We start from the raw sequence: 27,970 nt of genomic DNA, 5'->3' as shown, positions 1-27,970 counted from the left end.
ATCACGCCCCCCGTTGCTCATTTGCATATATTAAAACTTCATCTTTCTCAGCAGTGCGGGCACATATGAACATGGGACCAACACAGATGTCTTCAGCTGCCAAGCGCACATGTAACAGGTCAGCCAGTTTCATAGATACAAGTCTGCTGACAGATAACCTTTAAGCTGGCCATACATGTTACGTTTCTTACACTGCAGGTGGAACAATGTTAAGACATAACAATTAAGTCACTTAAGACAGTCTACCAGTACCATAAAATGATATACTTGATTTAATTTCTAAAACCCTAGAATATCTCATCTTGAAGCATACCCTTTTAACCTAGCAATGATTGTCTGAAAATAAAATTCCTTTAGTAGCAGAGGGAAATACTGTTAACTACTGTGTACAGCCCTGGCTATGCATAAAGTCCCCTTTCATTCACACAAGGGATCCAGAACTCCAGGCTCCGTTACCAACTTGTATCAGCAGGACCTGGAAGAGTACTGCCAATGTAGTTTCAAAATTTTTTTGTTTCGATGGACGTCTGCCAAGTTTGACATACATTGGATTGGTAGCAGATCACGCAATAAACCGCTTATGCCTCTTATAAACAACCCCAAAACCTGGAGCTGACCACAAGGGTTTCAGCTGCTTGCACCGCTGTCAATCAACAGTTTTTGCTGGAGGAAGCTGTCCATACATCTTAATAAGCAGATGTAGTATTACAGATCACCCAATGGAGCCAATAGGTGAGCAACTAACGCATGGTAGTGCCAAGTCTTCCACAGAAAGGCTGTTTTTTTCATATGCTCTCTTTCACAGCAAATAGAGGGGGGGCCTCAAGCAGGGGAACCTTTTACCCATTCTCTAATAGGGCATATGGGCAGGGCAGTCTGGGTGGACATACCCTTTGATGTGATCAGTAATAAAAAAAAAGTTACTGTTCACCATATGTAGTTAAATCAGATGCACTGAGTTACATTGTTTGAGTATTTGTTAAAGTTGTCCATGGATGCAGTGAGCGTTAACAGGAAAGATGCAATAGATATGCTGGTACATCCAGTGCACTTTTCCAAACTAAAAAGTTTTTTAAATAGAATAAAAGTAAACATAAATATAATAGACCTAGTATAAATGGGTGTATGGCCTCCTTCCTCAGATACCTATCAGAGGAAGGAGGCTGTAAGCCTCTGAAAACGCATTAATATTAGGCCTATTTTATTCTATTCAATGCATTTTATTAGTTTGGAACAGTGCCCTGGATGTACCCGCTTATCTATTGCATCTTTCCATAATTTACAAGGATCCGGTCTGGACCCTGCAGCAGGTCCATCTTTATACTCACCTACCATGCTTTCAGCAGAGTTGTGTCTGTATTACTGCACAACTATCTTTGGTAAGCATAATTGTTTTTCCGTGTTTCCATGCGTTGACATTCTACACATTGGAGCGCCTCTTGGTTTCTCTTATGAGCATTAACAGGGTCACCTTCTGTATTCTGTGGTGGAACCAGAATTTGAAGAATCCTCTGGCTCCAGTGGTAGAGATGGAGGTTTTGAGACTGTAGAAGTGGACCCTAAATTCAAACAAAAATGTATGAATTCTCATCTAAGTAGTTTAGTTTAGAATGAAAAATGTTTTTTTTTTTTTTTCCCGGTTGCTCCCTGTCTTACCTGAAGGCAGGGAAGGAGCCTTACTGTATCCTGCTGCAGAAGACATTGCCCTTCCTAGAGCTTGGTTAGAGCCCAATGGTGTCTGCTCTGCACTAGGACCTTTAGCTGCTGCTGCTGCACGCTGCTTTGCCTTCTGGTCTTTTGTCTGCTTTGTCCACACCAGACTCTCTCCAACTTGCAGAGCAGCCCCCAACTTCTGTGCCATGTCAACCATCTGGAGAAAGAAGAGCAAGTGTGGAGTAGGTTTTATCAAATGGTGACAAAACGAATTGATGTTCAGCAGGTACCGTAGTTCCCACCAAAACAAGCTAGGGTAATCTGAATCAGTATAATAAAATTCTTTATTCTAGCCTGATTTTTCCTATTTCTGCCCATTGTCCCTATCTGCAATAGATATGTTAGGGTGCTTTGCATGCTTCCCTCCCACATCATGAAATTCATATTTTGTTTTTACATTTTTTTATGGGGTGGTGGTGGTATTTTTTATTTATTTTACTTGCACTTTATTCAGAACTTTTTTTTCCCCGATAGAGACATCTATGGGAAAATGCCTGAAAAAAAAATGCCACAGCCAGAGCATGCTGTGATTTGACCAAAATAAAAAACAGGAACCAACCTTAAACACCACTGTGTTTGTAGGTAATTTTATATTTTACTACTGGCCAATATGTCCTTAGGATAGGCCATCAATATAAAACCCCTGCACAACCCCTTTAAAAAAAAGGCTAGAAATGTCAAGGGAAAGAAGGATAACACTGTTGTGTTTCAACATGTCCAGTCCCTACGTTCTCAGATGACATAAGCCACTGCCTGAGGAGTCTAGGTGCACATTCTACTCTTCCCATTCAGAACACATGCACGCTCAGCCAAGCTGTATGGGCAATTGGTAGGAATAGTGTTCGGTCTGGCCAAGTTTACAGTAAAATGTATGTGTTTTCTTATTGCTTCATTCGCACCTCAGGGTCAAATTCACTTGAAGTCTCTCGGAGAACGCCAACCTTACGCTCTAGCTCCTGGTACTGGGCCAGTGCTTCCTTCTTATCACCCTGGTTATAGAGCAGAATAGCAAAGTTCAAATTCACAAGGGGGTCCGTCCTGAGGGGGAGAGAAGTTGGTATAGGAATAAAATATGGAAGTAAGAACAGTCACAAAAAAAGGTACGTGATAAATAATGGCAAAGCAATGTCATGTTCACTTACTGGTCAAGACTGGCTGCCTGCTGATATGAGCTCTTGGCATTCTCCGTATCTTCCAGGTAGGTAAGTGACACTTAAAAAGGAGAAAATGTTGGATGAGAATACCGGTAAGTATTAGTGTAACAGTACCCCCCAAGTGATGTCTAGTGAGCGTGAAGAGCTGTGACACCAAGTTCTGTATATATCACCTGCCAATAGCATGTAAAGTGTCGCATTTCCATGGTGTAGGGAGATGGCTGCACTCAGAAAATGGAAGGCTGAGGCATACTGCTGCATGCTGAGATGGACAAGCCCAAGATTGTACAGCACTCTCCAGTCAAATGGGGAAAGGTAAAGGGCACGCTTCAGACAACTGATGGCCTGGAACAGAGATCCCACCAATATGCACACATGAGTCAGATAGAGAAGAGATTATGTTTTTATTATATATATTTTTTTGAAACAAAATTTTTTTCAATGTCCCCCCCTCAAAGAGCACATAGTATATGACAATGGACGATGCATCCATGAGACAACCACGCTAAGCACATTTCTTAGTGAAAGCAATAGTGGCCACAATCCCGATAACAGGGGAAAGGACAAAAATGGGAAAAGTAGGGGTGGTATATAAAACACAACTTTGCATGAATGCATAAATAATTAATTGAATAATTAATTCATAGGTACAAATCTGCTAACAGATGCCCTTTAAACTTTGTGTCCTTGTAAAACATTGTGCCTAAATGGATATAACAAGGGCTTACAATGTGCCATATATTGATCACATCTGTACATGCAGAAGGATCGTAAATAATAAACCGTTTTGAATCAGGTAACGTCATAATCTTAGCATTATTCTATGATGAATGCATCCTAAGGGTACGAGGCCACAGGGTCAGGTTTCCTGATGCAGTTTTGGAAGCCAAAATCAAGAGTGTACCATAAAAGGAGAGAAAGTATAAAGAACAGACACTACTTCTCTTGAATTCACACCCGATTTTGGCTTCCAAAAGTGCATGCAGAAACCAGACTGTGTGGCCATACCCTAAGAAAGGCTCACAGTTGAAGTGGTGTCTTGCTCAGGTCTCCTCCCACTTTGATGTCTGTCTTTACCTTTCACATGCCAAATGCTTTTTAAAAGGTTATCCCACAAAAAATATTTATCACAGGATAATTGAGAAATACTTGATCATGGAGTTGTCTGACCTCCGGACCCCCCCCAAGAGCCTCAGAATGAGTAGTGCGCATGTCATTGTCCACTGCGTTCCTTTCATTTCTACAGAGCTGACAGCACTCCGTCAGTCCCATAATAGATGAAGTGGTAGACCGAAATGGACACTGCTGCTCCATTCAGACAGGACTCAGGGACCACTCATTCTCCGGATTGTAGAGGGTCCCAGAGGTCAGACCTCACACACACACAATCTGATATGTCTTACTTATCCTCTGGAAATACTTTTCTTGGGATAACCCCTTTAATAGTTTCTAACTGACCAACAAATTGACGCTTTTTGAGGTCAAGACAATCTAAGGCTACTTTCACACTAGCGTTCGGGGCTCCGCTTGTGAGCTCCGTTTGAAGGGGCTCACAAGCGGCCCCGAACGCATCCGTACTGCCCTAAGGCATTCTGAGTGGACGCGGATCCGCTCAGAATGCATCAGTCTGGCAGCGTTCAGCCTCCGCTCCGCTCAGCAAGCGGACACCTGAACGCTGCTTGCAGCGTTCGGGTGTCCGCCTGGCCGTGCGGAGGCAAGCGGATCCGTCCAGAATGTAAGTCAATGGGGACGAATCCGTTTGAAGATGACACAATATGGCTCAATCTTCAAATGGATCCGTCCCCCATTGACTTTCAATGTAAAGTCTGGACGGATCCGTTCAGGCTACTTTCACACTTAGAATTTTTTTTAAACTATAATGCAGACGGATCCGTTCTGAACGGATCCAAACATCTGCATTATAGGAGCGGATCCGTCTGTGCAGACATCAGACGGACCCGCTCTGAACGCTAGTGTGAAAGTAGCCTAAAGAGATTGTCTCACTTCAGAAAATGGCATCGGTCATGTAGGCAAAGTTAATACAAGGCACTTACTAATGTATTGCGATTGTCCATATTGTTTAGTTTGCTGGATGGATTCATTTTTCCATCGCATTATACAATGCCCGTTTCTGGTAATGACCACCATGCAATCCATCAGCGGTGGCCGTGTTTGCACACTATAGGAAAAAGCACCAACCTATGTGAGCTCACATGGTTCTGGCCGCCAAAGAGGCCGGCGCTTTTTCCTATAGTATACAAGCACGGCCACCACTGATGGAAACAAGCAGTCCATATTGCCTTCTTTGCTGGCTTCATTCATTTTTCATGACATTATATATTGCTCATATCCAGGGGTTACGGCACCCTACAGTCCAGCAGTGGTGGCCATGCTTGAGACAACCCCTTTAAGCATTCCCAATATTTAATGTATGGTACATCACAAATGAGAATAAAAGAGAGGCATCCATTCTTACCGCAACATATTTCTTCTTCCCATAAAAGCACATTCCAATGTTGTTCCATAGCGGCGAGCTCTCAGGAACACTAGAAGCAGCAACACGATACTTACTGAGGGCAACATCATAATCCCCATGAGACTGCATCATACAGCCAGCCGCTAGTATTCCCTACAAAGTAAAGGAAAACAGTCACAAACTCGACAGTGGATTTCATGTGTCAGTTTTATAGCGTATACTAGTTTATTTGAATGCAATGCACAAACATGTGAGTGCATTCTACATGAATCCATTATAGATAAAATACACACATTCCTTTACCTTATAATTGCTGGGGTCATACGTGAGAGCATTCCCAAGGTACTCAAACGCTTTTTGATATAGACCATTCTGTAGTAAAATGTAAAGAGTCTAAGCAATCACTATACAGTATTACATACATTCTTGAAACAAGACAGAGAACTGAAGGAACCTACAGATATCAACTGCATGTGAAATTCTCATCTACATCATTGCTACTGTAAATGCTGAAGACATCCCACATGCAATTACACAGGGAAAAGTTTGCAACGTTGATGCTATATGTAGAAGGGAGGGGATGCAATCAACAAATATACATATGAACAGGCGTCAGGCCACTTTCACACGGTCAGTATGTGTAATCCAAAATCAGGAGTGGAACCTACAGAGAATATGTATAATGGAAATAATTATGCCCTTTTGGGGTTTTGGACCCACTCCTGGTTTTTCCTTACTGACCACATACTGACCTGTGAAAGTGGCCTAAAACTGTATATTAGATAGAAGAAACTATAGATAGGATGGTGTCACACAATGATTTACAATGTTTTTAGTGGTGTTTTTAAAAAAAAAAATCACAGTGGCCAGATGCTACTTTAAAGCAGTATTTCTAGATTTTGATATTGATGACCTATCCTGGGGATACATAAATAATATCAGTGGGACCCCCGCTGATCAGTTGTCTTCTGGAGGCCACGGTGCTCCCATGAGTGCTGTGGCCTCCTCATAGCTCACCAAGCACAGCACAATCCATAGTATATCGGCTGTGTTTAGTATTGCAGCCCATGCCTATTCACTTGACTGGAACTGAGCTGTGACTTAGCCACGTGACTGATGAGCATGGCGTCACATGTCTAGGAAAAGGCCGCGGCGCTCACCAGAGCACCACAGTCTCTTCAAACTGCTGATCAGCTGGGGTCCTGAGAGTCAGACTCCAGCTGATCTCATGTTGGTGACCTATCACTATCAAACTCTCAGAAAACCCCCTTTAAGCCTATAGAAAAGTACTGTAATGTCTATATAACACAACGTTTTCTTTATTGGCATCTTTGGGTCAGAGGTGTTTTTATCAAAATGCAGCTTTCTCTGTGTACATTTTTCTCTGGAGAAATGCCTATACAAAATGTCACCAAATAAGAAAAACACCCCCAAAAACGTATGTCATATTTTACATGCATGGACCTGCAGTGGATTCTGTCTGCGTCATCACCTGTAAATACACGAGCCCTAGTGTGGTTAACAACTCCGTGCTCTCTGGAGACAACCTAACAAAAAAAGAAAGAGTTCTGTTTAGCTACCACACAAAAGGGTTTTCTGGCTTTATTTAAATTTTAGTAATGTATAATAAAAAGTTCTGCAGTATTCTAATATACTTTGTGCATGAATTCCTCAGCCTTGGCAAGATCTACGCTTTCTGTCAGTGAACAGGAAGACTCACTGCAAACGTTCAGAAACTGAAAACCCATCCTGTGTACTGTTCACACAGTTGCAGACCTGTGAAGGAAAGCATACTTACCTGCTCCCCAACCTTGGCTGCTTCACTGAACGCCATGGATGTAAACTTCCTGTTTGACGCCACTGCAGCCAATCACTGTCCACAGTGGTGACCTGCTCTTCTGGGAAGCGCTTTCCTTCATGGCACATAGCGGCATTGAAGATTAAGGTCGAGGCTGACCGAAACGTTCACAACCAATTAGGCACCATATTATATCCAATACTTTTGGATGAAATGAAACACCTGATATATGCACTATTTGAATAAAACTTTATTTTCACTTTTTACGTCATACATTGGAGAGTGCTGGATCATTTTTTTGATTATACAATTTGGTCTCCCATAATCTGACTACTTGATTCTGCGCGCCTTGTGTCGTGTGACCATTTGTTATGATGCAAGAGAAGAGAGTCGCCCTGCGGCCAGCAACTGGCTGCAGTGGCGTCAAACAGGAAGGTTACATCCACGGAGCTCAGCGGAGCAGTCAAGGCCAGGGAGTGAAGGAGATGGGAGTCAGCTCCACAAAGCAGGTAAGTATGTTTCCTTTCACAGGTCTGGACAGGAGGGGAGGTTTGCCAAAAAGCTCACCAAAGGTGCACAACCCCTTTAAGCTTCCCTCTCTAAGGGACGCCTGCAGTGGTGTTAGACACGCTGACTGCATGGTGTTTTTTTCTGTGGAAAATTTCTGTAATCTGGCCAAACTAACACTTAATTAATTGACTGCAGTGCGCTTTTCCCATAGACTGCAATGAATTACCATTGCAGTCTATGAGAGATTCAGGTAGGGCAAGGTTCTATAGTGACTATCACTGCCGTAGCCTCAGAGCCTTTAGGAGGCTCGAGGCTACCACATTGAAGAACAGCTCCCTTGTCCACAATTGACCACAGCATCTATAGGGTTAAATTTCCGTGATCATGAACATTGCCTCTGCGCGTCTGCTGTTTAAAACAGTTAGCGCGGTTAGCTCCTGAGCAGGTGCCATGTTTAAAACCCTGGGCTTCCGCCGTACATATACGGTGGTCATGTTTAATGATAAGACAAGTACTGTATAGGGAAAGATTATCCACTTGTATCAATAACTTCAGAAAAAGGGTATTCTTTTAGAAATCAGTTTAACAAGAAAAAAAAAAGGCAAATACTCACTGCAGCGCCTGCAAATAGGTCTGGATAGCACCATCTGTGTCTCCCTCCATAAGCCGGATCTTTCCCAAGGTCATGGCGCTCAGCTCTTGCTTGTGCAACTTAAGAGCAAGATTCAGCTGCTCTTTACTCTTCAAAGAAAATTGTAATAGTTTAATGGATAATTTCAAAGAATTGTCTAGAAGCAGTAATAAACACATTAAAGAGTCCGTCAGCAGTTTTGACCATGCTAAACTGCTAACGGAACTAGGGAGGGGCCAGGGACGTCAGTACAAACATACCTTTTATCATCAGTTGTGTGAATATGAAGTTTCATTCTGTTAGATTCTGCTTCAGCAAGAGCATTGGATTTGGAACTTCACTGTAAAGGGCTGTCTGCATAATAAAAGTTTTGTCCTGCTCTTTCTGGCCCCTACCTAGTGTTGTCAGCAGTTTTTCACAGTCAAAACTGCTGACAGACTCCCTTTAAATCATGCAGCCACTGCTATTCTCCCACACAAGCTTTCCGCTATCACATCTCTGTTGTGCTCGATTTGATGTGTTAAACACTGAAAATACCAATACATATAGTTAGTCAACACTCCACACTAAGCAAGGGTATGGTGCACATCTACCGCATTGTTTAAACTTCTCATGAAGGTGAACTATAGGTTACAAGCAAAGGGACAACACATGTCCTGTCCCACCATGGAGTCAGTAGCCGGACCTAGTTTTTTGTAACTGGTTCTTGTTAGTTCTTTGCTGGCAATATGGCAAGGATCCAGGAACTTTACTTCTAAATACAACTATTGCGATGTGAAGGAGTCCTGGCTAAAAAATGATGGCTGCTTAACCACCTAACTGTTTTGCCGGAGTCCAGCTCCAGCAGTGGGAAAAGTATCTAACTGGAGGGGGAGGGCTGCTTTAGAGGCTGTTATCTCCTGAATGGTAGCAACTTTTCTTGTTTGAAAGCTGACATTCCAAGCTTTCAGACAATACCAGAATGACAGCAATATGTTCAGTACAGGGGAAGATATCACTGATAGAAACCGGGATACTGTGAATGCAGCTGCACCTGCGATTATTTCAGACTCGATTTCTTTTTTTAAATTAGATCATTTTTATTTGGTTTTTCAAAAAAAAATCACAAAAAAACAAAGGAAGACAGTCTGTACAGCATACATGCAACAGTAGATGACAAAAATACCATAGCATTACACGATCGGACAGATAGTTACTTACATAAGTATCACAAGTAACATAAACCATGGTACAAGAAGCACATAAAATCACATATTCTAGTTACAAAGTATATCTGGTACAGAACCACATTTCCCATTCAATAATTTATCAACAGGAAACCAACCCTCCCTACCCAACTAAAGCCCAGTACTCCCCCCCCCCCCCTCCCTACCCAAGCGATGGAGCGGGTCCAAACTCCAAGATTGGACATCTTTTTAACATGTCAAAGGCACATCCATTGGTGTACACCTCCTGTCTGTGTATCAGACCTCTGCACACCCGACCTGTGTAGTACTACACACCTTCATACAGCATACATCCAGAGTAAATTAGGATAGAGGAGATAGAGAGCCTACCCAAACCAATACTGCGCCTTCAGACTCTATTTCTAACAGTGATTTCTCCTCTGTTGCTTGGACTTTAGCTGTCACTTTGTCAGCTTTCAAACAAGACCAGTTGCATGTTTCTAGCAGCTACCATTCAAGAGAATACCATTCATCTAAAGCAGCCCTCCCCCTCCAGTTAGCTACTTTTCGCACTGCCCGAGCTGGACTCGGGAAAAACAGTTAGGTGGTTAAAGAGCAAATTACTACCTAGCGAATATCTCAGGACTTAGAAGATGTTCAATTAAATGGATATTTCCATCAAGGGTATTAATGGCAAATTGCTAGGATATGCCATCAATGTCAGATAGGAGTGAGTCCCACCTCTGGGACCCTCTTCTATCTCTAGAACAGGCCCCCAAAGTGAAGGTAGAGCAGCCACACATGCACGGCCATCCTCCTTAGTTCCCAAAATAGCCAAAATCTGCCTTGGCCATTTTCAGCAGTCCCATGGCGGTGAATGGAGAGGTGGCTGCACTTGCGCAGCTTGCTCTATATTCACTGCTATGGGACTTCCAAAAAGAGCCGAGTGTTCTAGCTCGGCTATTTTCAAAAGTCCCATAGCAGTGAATGGAGAGCAAGTTGCGCATGCACACTGTACATTTCTTCACTTCGGGGTCCAGTTCTGGGGAGAGGTGTGGGTCCCATTGATGTCATAACCTAGCGGATATGCCATTAATGTTCCAGATGGGAATACCCCTTTAAGAGAGAGCTCTATGCTATTATCAGCAGGTCCCAATCCAACAATGTGTGACAGAAAACCCAAATATTCACCCATGTTGCTTGCATGAAATGTCATGTGTATACGCTGTTTCATGTGCCCACAACTTCACAAAAGCAAAACAAAAAATTGACATTGTTGAATTATTCTTAACAACTTCGAAATTGTGGGCACATGAAACTGACTATACACATGCAATGTCATGTAACCGCCATAGGTTAACATCAGCATGCAATATCCCACTCATACAGCCTGATCACTGTGGCATGTAAAATTGCAATCGAGCACAGGAATAGTAGAAGTAGAAAAAAAAAATAATAAAAAAAAATAATTGGAAAACATAGGTTGTTTAGCACCAGCCTAGTTTGTTTTGTTAACGGTCATATATCAATCTCATGGGGATCTGAGGGAAAGGGTCAGAGATACTTCAAGGATTATTTGGTAGGTTTTTAAATGTATGTGCTCCTTTGCAACTTTATTTGCTAAAATGCATCATGCCACTCAGTCTGTGGGTTACAGGGGATTTTCAGGGAATATTACCCTATTAGTGAAGGCTCCAAGCCTGAATTGCATCCTGAAAAAAGTCATGTTTTCCTACTTCGAGCCGCTCGAGTCCCGACTCCCGTTCCTCTATCTTTCGGTCCCTGGCTTGTTTTTGGCAGGAACATGGACATGAAGTATTTAATTTCATGCAGCGCCACATGTGGCCATATTCATGCCCCGGCCGGAATGATAACAAGCCAAGGATTGGAAGATGGAGGAACAGAGCCAGCGCACAGGGTGGCAGGGAGCTGGTAAGCATGACTCTTTACAAGGCGATTTTCCAAGATTTTAATACTGGGGACCTAACCTCTGGATACATCATCAGTATCTGCAAGGTGGGGGGCTGACACCTGGGATGCCCGCCGGTCAGCTGTTTGAGAAGGCACTCGCGCTCCCGTGAGCTCCGAGGTGTACATTGTATAGAGGCTGTGCTTAGCATCGTGCTCAGCCTCATTCACTTCTATGGGGCTAAGCTGCGCCTAGACCACATGACCAATGAACATGTCGTCACTGGCCTAGGAAAGGCTGTGAGAAGGCTGCTGTCTTCTCAAACTGCTGATTGGCAGGGGTCCCGAGTTTCAAACCTCCACTGATCAGATACTTTTTTATATTTTTTTTTTTATCAGGTATAATTTTTTATTGGAAATAAAAAACAAAGAAATTACAGACATTTCTTGTACATTGTTTCATATGACAGCTTCATAGTAAAATAAAGTAGTTTTATATTTAAAATAATGCGTATCTTGTCATTATTACAAACTTAAAGAGGACCTTTCACCATTATAAAAAAATCTAAACTAACTATACAGACATGCAGAGCGGCGCCCAGGGATCCCCCTGCACTTACTGTTATACCTGGGCACCGCTCCGTTCTCCCGGTATAGGCTCCGGTATCTTCATAGTTAGGCTCCACCCAGGGGAACCTGCTGGGGTCTCCTTCTCCCATGCTGTAGCGCTGGCCAATCGCAGCGCTCAGCTCATAGCCTGAGAGAAAAAAAAACCTCTCGGGCTATGAGCTGAGCACTGCGATTGGCCAGCGCTACAGCATAGGAGAATGAGACGGCGTCAGGTTCCCCTGGGTGGAGCCTAACTATGAAGATACCGGAGCCTATACCGGGAGAACGGAGCGGCGCCCAGGTATAACAGTAAGTGCAGGGGGATCCCTGGGCGCCGCTCTGCATGTCTGTATAGTCAATTTAGATGTTTTATTCTAGTGAAAGGTCCTCTTTAAATGTTCCAGAAGAAACTCAATAAAAATGTATCACATATAACAATAATACCCGCCACCCCACCCCCTCCCAACTTTTCTTGTGGAGAGACGACCATCCTAACCCATATTGGGAAAACATTCTATTATAATGCTTGAGAAGTATAGTGTATCCCTGTATGTGTAATTAGTTGTCTAGTCCAGAATGTCGGTATTGTCCAGTGGCAATTATTTAAGTTATATTAGTGTTCCCCTCGGCTCACAATGTTTGCTCTAGCACAGAGAGCTGACCCCGTAATCCTCCGATCAGATACTGATGACCTATCCAGAGAATAGGTCATCATTATAAAACTCAAGGAAATCCCCTTTAAGGGTCCATTCACACGTCCACAATTGAATTGCGAACCCATTTCATTTCTATGGGGCAGCACCATGTGCTGCCCGGATCCGCACTTCCGGGTCTGCAATTCCGATCCCGAAAAAAATAGAATATGTCCTATTCTTGTCCGCAATTGCGGACAAGAATAGGCATTTTCTATTAAGTGCCAGCGACGTGCGGTCCTCAAAATGCGGAGCGCACATCGCCGATGTCCATGTTTTGCGGATCCATGGATCTGTGGATCCGCAAAACACACACGGACGTGTGAATGGACCCTAACAGTTAAAGGGTTGTCCAGTATCAGAAAAATAATGCTGCTTTCTTCCTGTCCACAGGTTGTGTGTTCTATTGCAGCTCTGCCCCATTCACTTCAATAAAGCTGAGTAGTAATACCAGACACAACCCATGGACAAGTGTGGTGCCATTTCTGGAAGAAAGCAGCCTCGTTTTACTAATCCTGGAAAAAAACTTTAAGGACCACTGCCCATCACTCAGTGCAGTCCTTTTGGTTACTGAAGTATCCCTTGCATACTGCATTTGTTCCTGTTCAGTTTGGCATAGATCTGGCTTGTATACTAGACCATACCTTCTTGTCTACTGCACATCCTGACCGCTTTCTGTTTACCACTTATGCCGGCCTCAGTCTGTGTCTGAATATAGTTCCTGTCCTGGTAATGCAACATGGTGTCTTCAGTCTGCTTATGTATCAACCGCATCACTCATAATCCACTTTATGGGGATTACGAGTAACAAATACATAATCTCTTAGACTTTGCTCCCTGGTTTAGCCCTAGCCAAATGCATTAGTCAGCTAGTGCATCCACATCTCCTGTTGGACTTGTTACAATTGCAAACGCCCATTGAGATCTGAATCTACAGGTCCACAAACAGGCATGTCAGGGAAATCCGGTCATGAGAAGAAAAGAAGCAATGATCAATCAAAAATATATAGATGCATCTCAATAAATTAGAATAACTTTTAGATCGGTGGAGGTACTACCACTGGGACCGCCACCAATCACAACAACAGGGGCCCCCTTAGCCCTGCAATGAACAGCGCGGCTGGTCTCACATGCGTGCGGCTGCTCCATTCATTTCTTTTGGAGTTCTGGAGATAGCCAAGTACAGCGCTCGGCTATCTTCGGAACTCCCACAGAAATTAATAGAGCGGCCGCCCACATGTGAGACCAGCCACTCCGGTCATTTCAGTGGAGAGCAGCAAGCAGCCTGCAGTGGGTACGGGGCCCCCATTCTAATAAATGGTTGGGGTCTTAGCGGTAGGACCCCACAAATCTGATAGTTATCTCCTAACCTGTGGATAGGGGATAACTTTTACCTACCGGAATACCCCTTTAAGTTACTCTCTCTTCTCTAGAGGGTTTCCAAAAACAAGCAGACTGATAGCATCAATTTCACATGTCCTACCTTGCTGAGGTCTTTTAGATACATGTAACAAACTCCCAAGTTGTGACAGATTTCCTAAAGAATAAAATGCAAACAGGAGTAAATAAAAGAAATGATATGATAAAAAGTATAATTTTTTAACTTCTACAGTGCCTCCGTTTTTTCAGTATGCTAATATTAAACATCTCCGGCGAGGTTTAATATTAATATAGTGGATATCTGAACGTTTTAACTTCTCCAGTGCCGCTGCTTGTGTGTACACAGTACAATGTAAAGTAGACTTCTAGTAAGAAGGGAGATGTCCTCATCGTACCCAGTCTTTATGATTGAGTCTAGCTGCCTCATTGTAAACCTCGATGGCTGCCCTGTGCTTCCCCAGCAAAAACCTGAAAATAAAAAACAATAAGAAGTCATACACATTAGGCATCAACAACAAATCGGGTTTTCTGAAAATAAAAATGAATTCATATATAATAAAAAACATATGTAACTTTCTAACGTTTTATATATTTTGTTTTCTCACTGTTTTCAAGAAGACATCCTGGTTTATCTTCAAGAAGTTTACAACCCATACAGACCTAATATTTCTTGTAGCTGAGAGCCTGACATCATTGTATTCAGTCTAGACAGTGGCTGTGAACTACCCTGTTACATTGTATCAGTATGGGTGAAAATCTAAAATCAGCCTAGAATACAGCCGGTTTAGAGAGAACTGCGTAGACTGAATAATGAGATCTATCCACCACTCAGACTACAACTGAGCAGAGAGGATCTTACAAGGTATACCTCTGGCTAAGACGTATTCCATTCTATGGATGTAATAAGCTAAGAGGCTTCCATACAGTTGGAAAAACATTATTTTGCGGTATACGGAATAGTGTAGTCTACTGTGCAGTTCCAGACCGCAAAAATGGAGGCCAAATGGATACTTTGGCATATTGCCCAGGAGCTTTTCACAGTGTTTATGCCAAATAAATGTGAACATCCTGAGCTATGAGCAGGACTACGTCTGTAGGAGCTTTGGACGGCAATACCAATGTTCCCATTCACTGATAAAACAAGTTTTTCTATATAGTGAGGAATTAAAGAGGTATTCTGTTTAAGAGGACCCACCACCTCTCCTGACAGGTCTGATTTAGAAGCTGCATGCATTCACTATCTAGCAACAATGCTGGAGAAATTTCTATATTATTCCTACTAGAAGTTTATGAATGAATTGGTAACAGGGGGCACGCCCCAAACAGGTAACATCCAGATGGACCTTTATCGCAGACTGCAGGCAATTCATTCATAAACGTATAGTAGGAATAATAGAGGAATTGTACAATATAGATTTATATGATAAGATTCTACAGAACTGGTTTGACATAGGAAGTGCAAATAGGTAAAAACAGACATTCCAGCAGAGTGCCAGGTCCTCTTTAAAAATAAGTTATCCCCTATCCACTGTTAGGGGTTTTACACGGATTCTGGCACATTTTCCTTGCTGAAAATTGCACAACTCTACAGTCGTGGTCAAAAGTTTTGAGAATTACATAAATATTGGAAATTGGAAAAGTTGCTGCTTAAGTTTTTATAATAGCAAATTGCATATACTCCAGAATGTTATGAAGAGTGATCAGATAGATTGCATAGTCCTTCTTTGCCATGAAAATTAACTTAATCCCAAAAAAACCTTTCCACTGCATTTCATTGCTGTCATTAAAGGACCTGCTGAGATCATTTCAGTAATCGTCTTGTTAACTCAGGTGAGAATGTTGACGAGCACAAGGCTGGAGATCATTATGTCAGGCTGATTGGGTTAAAATGGCAGACTTGACATGTTAAAAGGAGGGTGATGCTTGAAATCATTGTTCTTCCATTGTTAACCATGGTGACCTGCAAAGAAACGCGTGCAGCCATCATTGCGTTGCATATAAATGGCTTCACAGGCAAGGATATTGTGGCTACTAAGATTGCACCTCAATCAACAATTTCTAGGATCATCAAGAACTTCAAGGAAAGAGGTTCAATTCTTGTTAAGAAGGCTTTAGGGCGTCCAAGAAAGTCCAGCAAGCGCCAGGATCGTCTCCTAAAAAGGATTCAGCTGCGGGATCTGAGTGCCACCAGTGCAGAGCTTGCTCAGGAATGGCAGCAGGCAGGTGTGAGCGCATCTGCACGCACAGTGAGGCGAAGACTTTTGGAAGATGGCCTGGTGTCAAGAAGGCCAGCAAAGAAGCCACTTCTCTCCAAAAAAAACATCAGGGACAGATTGATCTTCTGCAGAAAGTATGGTGAATGGACTGCTGAGGACTGGGGCAAAGTCATATTCTCCGATGAAGCCTCTTTCCGATTGTTTGGGGCATCTGGAAAAAGGCTTGTCCGGAGAAGAAAAGGTGAGCGCTACCATCAGTCCTGTGTCATGCCAACAGCAAAGCATCATGAGACCATTCATGTGTGGGGTTGCTTCTCATCCAAGGGAGTGGGCTCACTCACAATTTTGGCCAAAAACACAGCCATGAATAAAGAATGGTACCAAAACACCCTCCAACAGCAACTTCTTCCAACAATCCAACAACAGTTTGGTGAAGAACAATGCATTTTCCAGCACGACGGAGCACAGTGCCATAAGGCAAAAGTGGTAACTAAGTGGCTCGGGGACCAAAACGTTTACATTTTGGGTCCATGGCCTGGGAACTCCCCAGATCTTAATCCCATTGAGAACTGGTGGTCAATCCTCAAGAGGCGGGTGGACAAACAAAAACCCACTAATTCTGACAAACTCCAAGAAGTGATTATGAAAGAATGGGTTGCTATCAGTCAGGAACTGGCCCAGAAGTTGATTGAGAGCATGCTCAGTCGAATTGCAGAGGTCCTGAAAAAGAAGGGCCAACACTGCAAATACTGACTCTTTGCATAAATGTCATGTAACTGTCGATAAAAGCCTTTGAAACGTATGAAGTGCGTGTAATTATATTTCACTACATCACAGAAACAACTGAAACAAAGATCTAAAAGCAGTTTAGCAGCAAACTTTGTGAAAACTAATATTTGTGTCATTCTCAAAACTTTTGGCCACGATTGTACTATTGTTTTCAATGGTCGAGCATGCTCTAAGGGACTGCTTAAGATCGCTAGGTACAGCACTTGACTATTTTCTGCAGTCCCATAGAGTTTGAATGGAGCGGTGGAGCATATGCTGAACCACCGCTCCAGTCGAAAGGGGGGCATGGGACCCTTGTTCTCATTATTGGTGGGAGTCCGAGCAGTCAGACACCCACCCGTCCAACAGTTATCCCCTTGTTACCGGAACACCCATTTAAAGTACATATGAATGTTGCATGACCTTTCATGATAGAACAATTCAGCTTGAAAAGTAATGCTAAAGTCATGTACTTTTGGTGTCACTATGTGACACATCCCTAGAACATGTCTGCTAAAGGGAATTACATAGTAAATGTCATGAGACAGTAAAGTGTGGGCGATCCCCATTTAATGGCAATGGAACTTCAAAGTAACAAAGTAACTGGCTATTGAAGGAAGAATAGCCTTTGAACTGTATACAAGTAACAATGTAAAGGAGTAGTTGGAAATGCAGGCAGAACTTTGGACATGTCTGAAGTACCCATAAGACGATCAAACTGGTGTAGGCTATTAGGGCCATTTATTATACTGAAATACGCCTACATTAGGTGCAATGGTTGGTTGTGCCGCTACTTCTCCCCGGTCACGCCAGGTCTAAAACTGTGGGTGTGGCGTGGGCGGGGAAAGGGATGGGCCGGCAGGCCCGCCAGATTTACCATTTTCTACGCCTTGTTTAGGCGTAGAAAAAGGTCTAAATGTAAGACAGCTCAGAGGCGGAACCACCGGCAGCTTAGGACTTTAAGACTGGTGTCTAAAACGCCGGTCTTTATAAATGTGCCCCTCTGACCTTAGACCAAGGCTGATTTCTAGAAGTAAAAGATCTATATAGCACTGCACTGAGATTTTAGTTACTGAAATTCTGTCAATTATCACTGACTGACAGCCTTCCCTGTGTAAGCGTGTATAATCATTGATAAGACCACCCACTTGGCTATTATTCGGCTCAGAAAAAGCAAAGATTTTAATGAATTAAATACAAGTTTTCTGAATTTAATCCCATATAAATCAATCTCCGTTCAAAGTACAGTGGCCGTGCCGCGTTACTGCAGCTCAGTTACCATTGAAAGCTGCGCTTTTTGTTCATTCAATGTGTTAGTACATGCGCCAGAGGTTGCAGGGAAAGGCCTCATGCACACGGCCGTTGTTTGGGTCCGCATCCGAGCCGCCGTTTTTGCGGCTTGGATGCGGACCCATTCACTTCAATGGGGCCGCAAAAGATGCGGACAGCACTCCGGGTGCAACGTTGCTCCATTCCGTGGCCCCGCCCCAAAAATAGAACATGTCCTATTCTTGTCCATTTTGCGGACAAGAATAGGCATTTCTACAATGGGCCGCCCGTTCCGTAAATTGCGGAAGGTACATGGGCGGCTTCCGTTTTTTGCGGACCGCAAAAAACTGAACGGTCGTGTGCATGAGGCCAAAAGCTGATCGGTGGGGGTGCGGGATGTCAGGTCCAAACTGATTGGATATTGATGACCTATACTGAGGATAGGTCATTAATATTACAAAAGCGGACAACCCCTTTAAGCTAGAAAAAAATAGAGATATAAATGTATACATTACATGTTTTACTGAAGCTTTTTCCCATAAAATTATACATCAATCTGCTCAGCTCCTCCTGCTCTATAACCTGCTGCCTGCAGATTGCACTGCACTTTGTGGTGACAGGTCTTGTTTAATAAAGACATGAAAGGTAGTACATTAGACAAAACTGGAGTTGTACAAATCATCATATAAAGATATAGTATCAGGAATCTTACAAGGATCGAGCTACTTGTTTCAGGTTATCTGGACTGGTTGGATTTAAGATTGCACATGTTTGGAAAAGTTCAAGAGATTCCTGGATTTTTCCCTCCAATCTTAGGATCAATGCTGAAAGAAAAAACATCAAGTATGACATTTTTACAATATTAACCAGAGTGATTACTACAGACGATTCCCCTTTTTGGTGTTTATATTCTCCAGAGAAATCTGAGTTAGGCTCCATTCACACGTTCTCAAATGGGTCCGCATTCGTTCCGCAATTTTGCGGAACGGGTGCGGACCCATTCATTTTCTATGGGGATGGAATGGATGCGGACAGCACACTGTGTGCTGTCAGCATCCGCATTTGCGGAGCGCGGCCCCGATCTTCAGGTCCGCAGCTCAGCAAAAGATAGAACAGCTGCTGCGGACAAGAATAGGCATTTCTATAGGGGTGCCGGGCTGGTGTGTTGCGGGTCCGCAACACACCACGGACGTGTGAATGGAGCCTAAGTCTGAGTATTACAACACATACTGTGGGCATCAGCTTCTGCTCGACTGCCCACAGTATGTATCGTAAAGCGTAGGCACAGGGTGCGTGGTGACCTCAGAATGAGAGGGGAAGGACATTAAAGCACAAGTGCGAGGAGTTGGGATCAGTTAGAAACACTGAAAAGGGAAGCAAAGGCTATGTTTTAAATGATGTTTATTCTATTGGCGTTCGTTTAATAGGCAAAATCAAGCCAGAATCTCCTAAACTGTATACACAGCAGGGTTATTACATTATAGAACTGGCATAAAATATAAAAAATTATGCATAAATCTAGTGGGAAGCCAGTAAATATTCTAAAGAATAGCTGATATGTAATGTATGTGTCCTTCTTACCTTGCACATAGACTGCGTATTCACAGACACCCTCTGTAGCCTGGAGCTGTTCCTTAATCAGAGCCTGAAAACACACAGGATATGTCCATGATTATCATCATGGCCATCACTGGTCTAAACCACCAACGCCTACATGAGGATACATTTATACACAGCTCTGTTCACACTAGTGTCATCACAGCAAGGCAAATCTGTTAGGATGCATTCTGATCCTTTTCGCAGACCTCCCCATTGTATTAAAATGGGTCTGCCATTTTTAAGTGCATTAAACAGCTTAAAGGGGTTTTCCAGGCTTTTAATATTGATGACCTATCCTCAGGAAAGTTCATCGATATCAGATCCCGGAGGAGTGCGCATGTGCACTCTCCCGTCTCTCTTCCTGCTCGCTGATGCTTTTCGCGTGCCGCCTCATACAGCTGATCGGCCGGGGTGCCGGGTGTCTGACCCTGCCGCTTTGATATTGATGACCTATCCTGAGGATAGGTCATCAATATTAAAAGCCAGGACAACCCCTTTAACAGATCTCCCTATTCTAGTCATCAAAAAGACACAGAACTCTGACATAAAAAAAAAAAAGCAATGCAAGTGTGAACAGAGATTTACACGTCTAGATTAGACTGCACAATAAAGAATCCATCACAACTCACTTTACAAGCCTCATAATCCTTGTGGACATAGTGCAGATGAATGAGCCAGTTGCGTCTTTCCGGGATCGGTAGGTCTTGAGCTGCAAACCACAGTTCATGAAAACAGTTTCACAAACAACAATTTACACTACTCCATTTCTGCAGATATGTTTTTAACATTTAAAGGGAACCTGTCATCAACTTTACGGTGTCCATACTGACGGCAGAATAAAGCAGAGACAGGGGAGTTGATTTCAGCCGTCTGTCGTTTAAAAGTGAGTGGTTGCCGAGAACCAACTTCACAATCATTGCAGACTGGGCCTGGAAAAGAGTCCCGGCCACCTGAGAAGAGTCATGGTTACTCATGAATTCCTGCTCTCCTGCCCACCTGCTGATGACTGACAGGCTTCTACCTAGTTTTCTCCCTTTCTCTCTAGGAGAGAACTGCCAATCATCAGCAGATGGGTGAGAGTGCAGGAGATTAGGAATAACCATGACTCTTCCCAGGTAGATTTTACTTTCCAAGGCCTGAGCTCCAATGATTATGATGCTGGTTCTCAGCAACCACAGATTTTTAGCTCATGAGTGACACACCGCTGACATCGGCATTTCTGTCACTATTTTATGCTGCCCTCAGTGAGATCAGTTGATGACAGGTTCCCATTAACAGTAGCATCACTGTAAAAACGGCAGAGACAGTTGGTCCAGTCTTATTATATGATGTTTTATTGCTTATTCTGATGCTATGCAACTTGTGGTGTGTTGCTTTATGTACGGGGACTGTGCTTTGATTGGTATTATTTTAGAGTGCTTGCTCTGCCTTAAGGCCGCTTTACACAACTCAACTGAGCAGACGATTGTTGGGAAGAAGAGTTCCTTGCTCGTCAGTGAAGGAGACTGCTGCTATTACATGCAGAGATCTCCTCCACAGTATAGGTAGGAGTGATTACTGCAAATCTGAGCAGATAAAAAAAAAAATATGGCATTATAAAACAGTAGAACCCCTTTAACTGTAAGGGCGGTAGGCAATGTTACGGCCCAGGACTGTATGTTTATCGGTCTCAGTTTTCCCCCAGCAATGCCAGAGGATTCAGCACGAAGCGGGTGCCTCATCATAAATTAAGTGCACCTCCGGAAGTCTGTGCGTCTGTTTCCGGGCGACTTTTTTTTTTTTTTGTGATGCCTCAGGTGTAGCTCGCTATGTAAATTACCCCCTTTGTAGCAATATTTCAATATTTTGTTGCCACCAGTCAGACAGCAATGTGGTTTATGTATCTGTACGGCTACGCGTTTTTGCCCAACAAAAATATAATCTGAATTACTTTTTTCTGGCGATAACGTATTCCTGATGTAGCGATATGCTTGTTTTTTTGCAGGAAAATTTTTATTTTTTAGTAACTTTTATTATTTTTTTGAGGGGTGTTAATGGCAAAAAAATACAGATCTGCCATTGTTTTTTGCACTTGAAATATTAGACTTTCACGGTGCGGCATAACTATCATGTTATTTTTTTTCTATTCTATAAGTCAATATGATTACTGAGACACCAAATATGAATATTTTAGTTTTTTTGCACAATAATAGCATATTTCATGCAAAAACATTCGTTTTTTATGTTGCTGCATTCCAAGAGCCGTACTTATTCATTTTTCCATCAATGTCCTCATATATGGGCTTGTTTTTTTAAAGGACGACATGTAGTTGTCATTACTACATTGTGCTGTACATGGGTCCTATTGATTAACATTTAATTTTTTATTTTTTTTTGGATGGGGTGGGGGGTGTTGTTCATGGGTCAGATTAAATAACACTATCTTTATTACAGGGGGTGTGGAGAACAAGGTGATATACCCTAGACCGCAGATCTACAAAATAAAACCACTTTTTTAAATTGAATTTAAATTTAATAAAGTTTATTAAAATTCCTTTAATTATTATTTATTTTTTGTCCTACTTGGGGACATTACTTTTATAATGCAGTGGTATACCTTTTATACCAATGCATTATACCCTGTTACTGTAAGGATACGCTCACTCCTCCAAAAATCGGTTATGTTTCTTTGCACGGTTTGCAGCTTTATTTATGTGCTTTTATTGCGGCGTATTTCAAAACTGCATTTTCTACTTGTGTTTTTTTCAGAGCAGATCTGCAAAAAATAAAAATAAAATTTGCGGGTGCATACGGCATTTTTTTTGCTACTTTTGCCATTTTAAAGGGAGATTCAGCGCAGATTCCGCACCAAGAAAGGGCCTGCTGCTTCCCACTGAAATGAAATGGGATGTTTTTAGGTAATGATGTGGGAAAACATGCCAAATCAGTGCCCAAAAACGGTGTGTGTAAGGGCCCTAAACGCGACAGGCAGTCTATTTGGCTGTGTCAGTGACATACTGTAACAGACATAGTCATGGCAGACCTAGGGCCTGTGTTAGGCCTTTAGCTGCCATGGCAGCGCAACGGCACCCTGCGATTGCATTTGCAGGGGGCCAATGATGACATGGAGCCCCTTATTTAACAGTCTAGATGTTGCGGTTGCTATTGACTTCAGCATCTAGGGAATGTTTACTGCCAGGATTATAGTTATCTCTGTTCCTGCTGTTATAGCAGGAGACGACTACAGTCAGTGCTGGGACCCCGCTGTATCAGCACAGCCTGTGCAGGTTTTTTTCAGTCCCTATAACCCACGCCAGGGTTAAAGGTGCAGGAGGCAGGGACTGAACACACTATACTGCATTCCGGACAAAAAATTATTTTTCAAAAAACAACATACATTTGGGCCATCTTTAGACTTTCTATTCTAATTTTACACTAACTATTAGACAGGATTAGTAAATCTGTAGAACTGAAGCTTAGAACAACAACCTGCAGTAACCAATGACAAAACTACAACAATCCTGCATGTTGGGAGTTGTAGTTTTCCATAGCTGATGGGAGACATCTTGGAGACCATTACTGTAGACAGTAATTTGTGACCTGTGCCTATAAGAGTACAACAGGAATTATATGGCAGAAGAAAAGAAATAAGAGGCACCCACCTTTTTTAACACGTGGTTTTCTCCCATTTGTAGACTCAGACAGGACCTGTAAAATAGGAGGAAGGTCACCAGTGCTGGACTGGGCATGCTGCCCTATTTTGTCTGGTACAATTATGGCCTCCCTGACAGAAGGACGTCATTATGGTCAAGGCTTCCTTCAAGTCAGGCATGCGGCTGATTCATCCCCCACCGCCCAACACCTCAAAAGAGAAACAAGGCAACGGCATCAGCACAGCACATGGTAAAGCTGTGTTCACACTGGTGCCAGTGCATCACAAACAGAAGCCATGCCATGAGCGTAGACTTGCTTAGTAGAAGGTCAATTGAGGGTTAAAAAAATAATAATAATTAACTCACCTCCTCCAATTGATCGCGTAGCTGCCGGTCTCCTGTTCTTTCTTCAGGACCTGTCAAAGGACCTGTGGTGACGTCACTGAGCTCATCACATGGTCCATCACCACAGTGAAGGACCATGTGATTGGACCATGTGATGCGACGTCACCACAGATCCTTTAGCCGGCAGCTCATGATTAAAGAAGTAAGAAGAGATCGGCAACTACGCGATCAAGATGAGGAGGCGAGTTAATTTTTTTTTTTAACCCTCAATTGACCTTCTACTAAGCAATCTGTATTAAAGAATGCTATTATTTTCCCTTATAACCATGTTATAAGGGAAAATAATACAGTGAATAGACTGTCACCTAGCAACCATGCGTGAAAATCGCACTGCATCCGCACTTGCTTGCGGATGCTTGCGATTTTCACGCAGCCCCATTTACTTCTATGGGGCCTGCGTTGCGTGAAAAACGCACAAAGAGGAGCATGCTGCGACTTTCACGCAACGCACAAGTGATGCCTGAAAATCACCGCTCATGTGCACAGCCCCATTGAAGTTAATGGGTCCGGATTCAGTGCGGGTGCAATGCGTTCACCTCACGCATTGCACCCGCGTGGAAATCTCGCCCGTGTAAACCCAGCCTAATAGCACAGTACTATCCTGAGTGGATTTCTTATTCTAGGTTGGAGCATATCCAGGGCATAATCAAAAAGTGATGTAAAGCTGGTAAACCCCTATAGGCTACTTGGGTGCGAGTTTCAAAACAGAAAATCCACCCGGTTTTCCATGAGGATTTATGTGCGTTTCCACACAAAATACAGCCTGTGTTACTTGTATTTTTTGGTGCAGATTATATGCGGTTTTGCTTCAGATCTCACCAGTGCATTGAAACCCACACAAAAAAAAATAAAAAAATCTGCAGATATCAAAATCTGCACAACAGGTCAATTTCTGTATGGAAGAAAAAAGTAGTGGACATGAGGTTTGCCTAATACCATACACTTTGCTGGTACTGTATTATGCTGTGGTTTTTCACCACAAGAAAAAACACCCGTAATCCTCTGTGTGTGCTGGTAGCCTTAGACCTCTTGCACACGGCCGTTGTGGGTCCATTCCGTGCATTGAGGACCACAATTTTTTTATTTTCCTCCCCATATTCCAATAGCCATAACTTTTGTATTTTTCCGTTCACATATTTTTTGCGGGACAAGATGCATTTTTTTAGTGCCACCATTTAATTTACCATGTCTTGTATTGGAAAACAGGAAAAAAATTCTGTGTGGCAAAATTGGAAAAAGAAATTAAAATACATAATTCCACCAAGGTTTTTGACGACATCACTGTGAACTTAAAATGACCTGACGTTTTTATTCTGCAGCTCAATACGAATGCAGCGATACCAAACTTAAATAATCTTTTTTTGTTTTACTACTAGTAAAGTAGTAGTTTTTATTTACCGTATACCATTTTGGTAGTATTTACAACGTTTTGATCACCATTATTCAATTTTTTGGGGGGACAAGATGACAAAAAAATAAATGGCAAATCGCATTTTATATATTTTTTTTCATGTTACGGCCTACACAGGACAGGAATTTTTTTTTAATATTTTCATAGTTCAGACATTTTCGGACGCAGTGATACCCAATATGTTTATTTTTTTATTGTTTATATATTTGTATATGTAAAATTGGGAAAGGGAGGTGATTTAAAGAGGACCTTTCACCAGAATAAAACATCTAAACTAACTATACAGCCATGTAGAGCGGCGCCCAGGGATCCCCCTGCACTTACTGTTCTACCTGGGCGCCGCTCCGTTCGTCCGGTATAGCCTCCGGTATCTTCACATGTTAGGCTCCACCCAGGGGAACCTGACGCCGTCTCATTCTCCTATGCTGTAGCGCTGGCCAATCGCAGCGCTCAGCTCATAGCCTGAGAGTTTTTTCTTTCTCTCAGGCTATGAGCTGAGCGCAGCGATTGGCCAGCGCTACAGCATGAGAGAATGAGACGCAGTCAGGTTCCCCTGGGTGGAGCCTAACTATGAAGATAACGGAGGCTATACCGGACGAACGGAGCGGTGCCCAGGTATAACAGTAAGTACAGGGGGATCCCTGGGCGCCGCTCTACATGGCTGTATAGTTAGTTTAGATGTTTTATTCTGGTGAAAGGTCCTCTTTAAACTTTTAATATATTGGTGGAGTTTTTTTTTTTTTTTACTATTAGCCCCCATAGGGGCCTAGTCCATGGGATCTTTTGATCCCTTCCCCTATTCACCTGAAGGCCTCCTGCACACGAACGTGTGCTGCCCATTGCCGTATTGCGGACCGGATTTGCGGATCCGCAATACACGGGCGCCGTTCCGTGGGCATTCTGCAGCACGGATGCGGACCCCTTCACTTCAATAGGTCCGCAAATCCGGAGATGCGGAATAGAAGCACGGAACGGAAACCCACGGAAGCACTACGGAGTGCTACCGCTGGGTTTTGACCAGTACTTCCATTCTGCGAAAAGATAGAACATGTCCTATCTTCTTGCGGAACGGCCGGATCACAGCACTCCAGTCTCTTCACACAGCGGGGAGTTGGAGTCCTAAGGACAGGTCATCAGTATTTTACACCTGGAAACCCCCATTAATGTGAATAGTGGCCACAAGAAACGTTCCAATCTACAAGCCATAGACATGTCTCACCTGAACCGCCATAACTGGGGAGATTTCCTATAAAGCTCCATGCACTAAGCTGTGGATCTCCCTAATCCTCGTCATCTGACACGTGCATTACATGGCTGCTGACTGCCCCAGACCGGGTGGGCTGCACGCTACACCTCCTATGTCCCTCCGCCCCATCACTCATACCACAAACAGGAGCAGATAAATGGCGGCCTGCCCGCTAGGAACACACTCGCCTGCACTCAGCAGCTGACAGACATTCTACCCTTCCTCACGGCTAATGTGACCGCCATAAATTACCGTTGTCAGGGTGTCCTCCGCCATGGCGACAGCTTATCTGGCTAAAGAAGCGGCTTAGTTTCCAAGACAACATAGTTGACATCACTTCCGGCGAATGCACCCCTCCTTCTGTCCACCCGGGAAACGAGGCTCCCCAAATCTGGTTCCGCTGTGAACTAACGTTCCCTGCTGACAGAAGCAGTTGGTTGTATTGCACTGCGGTTTCCAGGTCTGTCACTTACAAGCCGAATGTGTATACTGCTTTATGAGGATGCGGCAAACTGAGCATGTGGAGCCTGAGAGGCCATAGTTCTGGTGGGCAGCTGCACAGACAGAACCTGCCTTTCTTTTGCAAATATGAAGAGGTAGGGTATGCGCAGAGGGCATCAAACTGAAGCTGAAAAACAGGGAGCTGATTTTACGATTAATTAGCCTCCAAGATCCAGATGTATTTTGCATGACAGCTTTTTTTGTTTTGTTTTTTTTTTTTCATTTTTGTTTTTCACTCAAAAAAAGCTGGAAAACAATTCCAAATAGGGTGGAATTGGGAAATAAAAAACACAATTCCGCCATAGTTTTATGGGTTTTATTTTCATGGCATTCCCTATGCGGTAAAACTGACCTGTTAGGACCTTCATTCTCAAGGTCAGTACGATTACAGTGATGACACATTTCTATAATTTTTCTTTTTCTTTTAAATACTTAAAAAAAAACTTTGAAATCCAATTTTTTTTTCTTTGCATCTTTATATTCTGACTCCCATAACTTTTTATAGTTACATCTATAGAGCTGTGTGGGGACTAATTTTTTTTGCGGGGTGATCTGTACATTTGATACCATTTTGGAGTGTATATGACTGTTTAATCACTTTTAATTCAATTTTTTTTGGAAGAGGAAATAACAAAAAAACAGCAAGTTCACCTAGGAGACTTTAACATGGGATCATCTGATCACTTCTACTATAAACGGCACTGATTTAACATTGTAGCTATAGGAGTCTCATGTTCCTATGACTTTGCTGTGATAGGCTTTGGAGCCTTCAGAAGGAGACAATGCCTCTGGGTGTCTAGGCACCTGGCAGCTATGGCACCTGCTCAGCTCCTGAACAGGCGCCATCTTTAAAGCCCCAATTTGTGCTGTACATGTACAGTGCAAG

General features: G+C 43.0%; 1 protein-coding gene across 2 annotated transcripts; it reads right to left on the bottom strand.

The window, feature by feature from the left end:
* Positions 1-55: 55 nt before the first annotated feature.
* Positions 56-26,929, bottom strand: BBS4 (Bardet-Biedl syndrome 4). 2 transcript variants are annotated; one of them, XM_040413687.1, is made up of 16 exons: positions 26,836-26,929; positions 23,531-23,576; positions 20,519-20,598; positions 19,872-19,935; positions 19,003-19,114; positions 14,433-14,505; positions 14,141-14,194; positions 8,265-8,392; positions 6,836-6,890; positions 5,647-5,715; positions 5,344-5,496; positions 3,041-3,212; positions 2,856-2,925; positions 2,613-2,751; positions 1,657-1,870; positions 56-1,559 (listed from the first exon to the last, which is right to left on the bottom strand). In XM_040413687.1, the coding sequence occupies exons 1-16, from the start codon at positions 26,857-26,859 to the stop codon at positions 1,468-1,470; spliced, it is 1,545 nt and encodes a 514-aa protein (XP_040269621.1). In that variant the 5' UTR covers positions 26,860-26,929; the 3' UTR covers positions 56-1,467. The 2 variants fall into 2 exon arrangements, with proteins under 2 accessions (XP_040269621.1, XP_040269622.1); XM_040413688.1 differs by lacking the exons at positions 14,141-14,194; positions 14,433-14,505; positions 19,003-19,114; ... (2 more) ...; positions 23,531-23,576; positions 26,836-26,929 and adding an exon at positions 13,302-13,406.
* Between the last annotated feature and the right edge of the window lie 1,041 nt (positions 26,930-27,970).

This window comes from Bufo bufo, chromosome 1, assembly GCF_905171765.1.
Source record: "Bufo bufo chromosome 1, aBufBuf1.1, whole genome shotgun sequence".
In the NCBI taxonomy this organism is placed as follows: Eukaryota; Metazoa; Chordata; class Amphibia; order Anura; family Bufonidae; genus Bufo; species Bufo bufo.
This window is presented reverse-complemented; position numbering and strand designations above follow the sequence as displayed.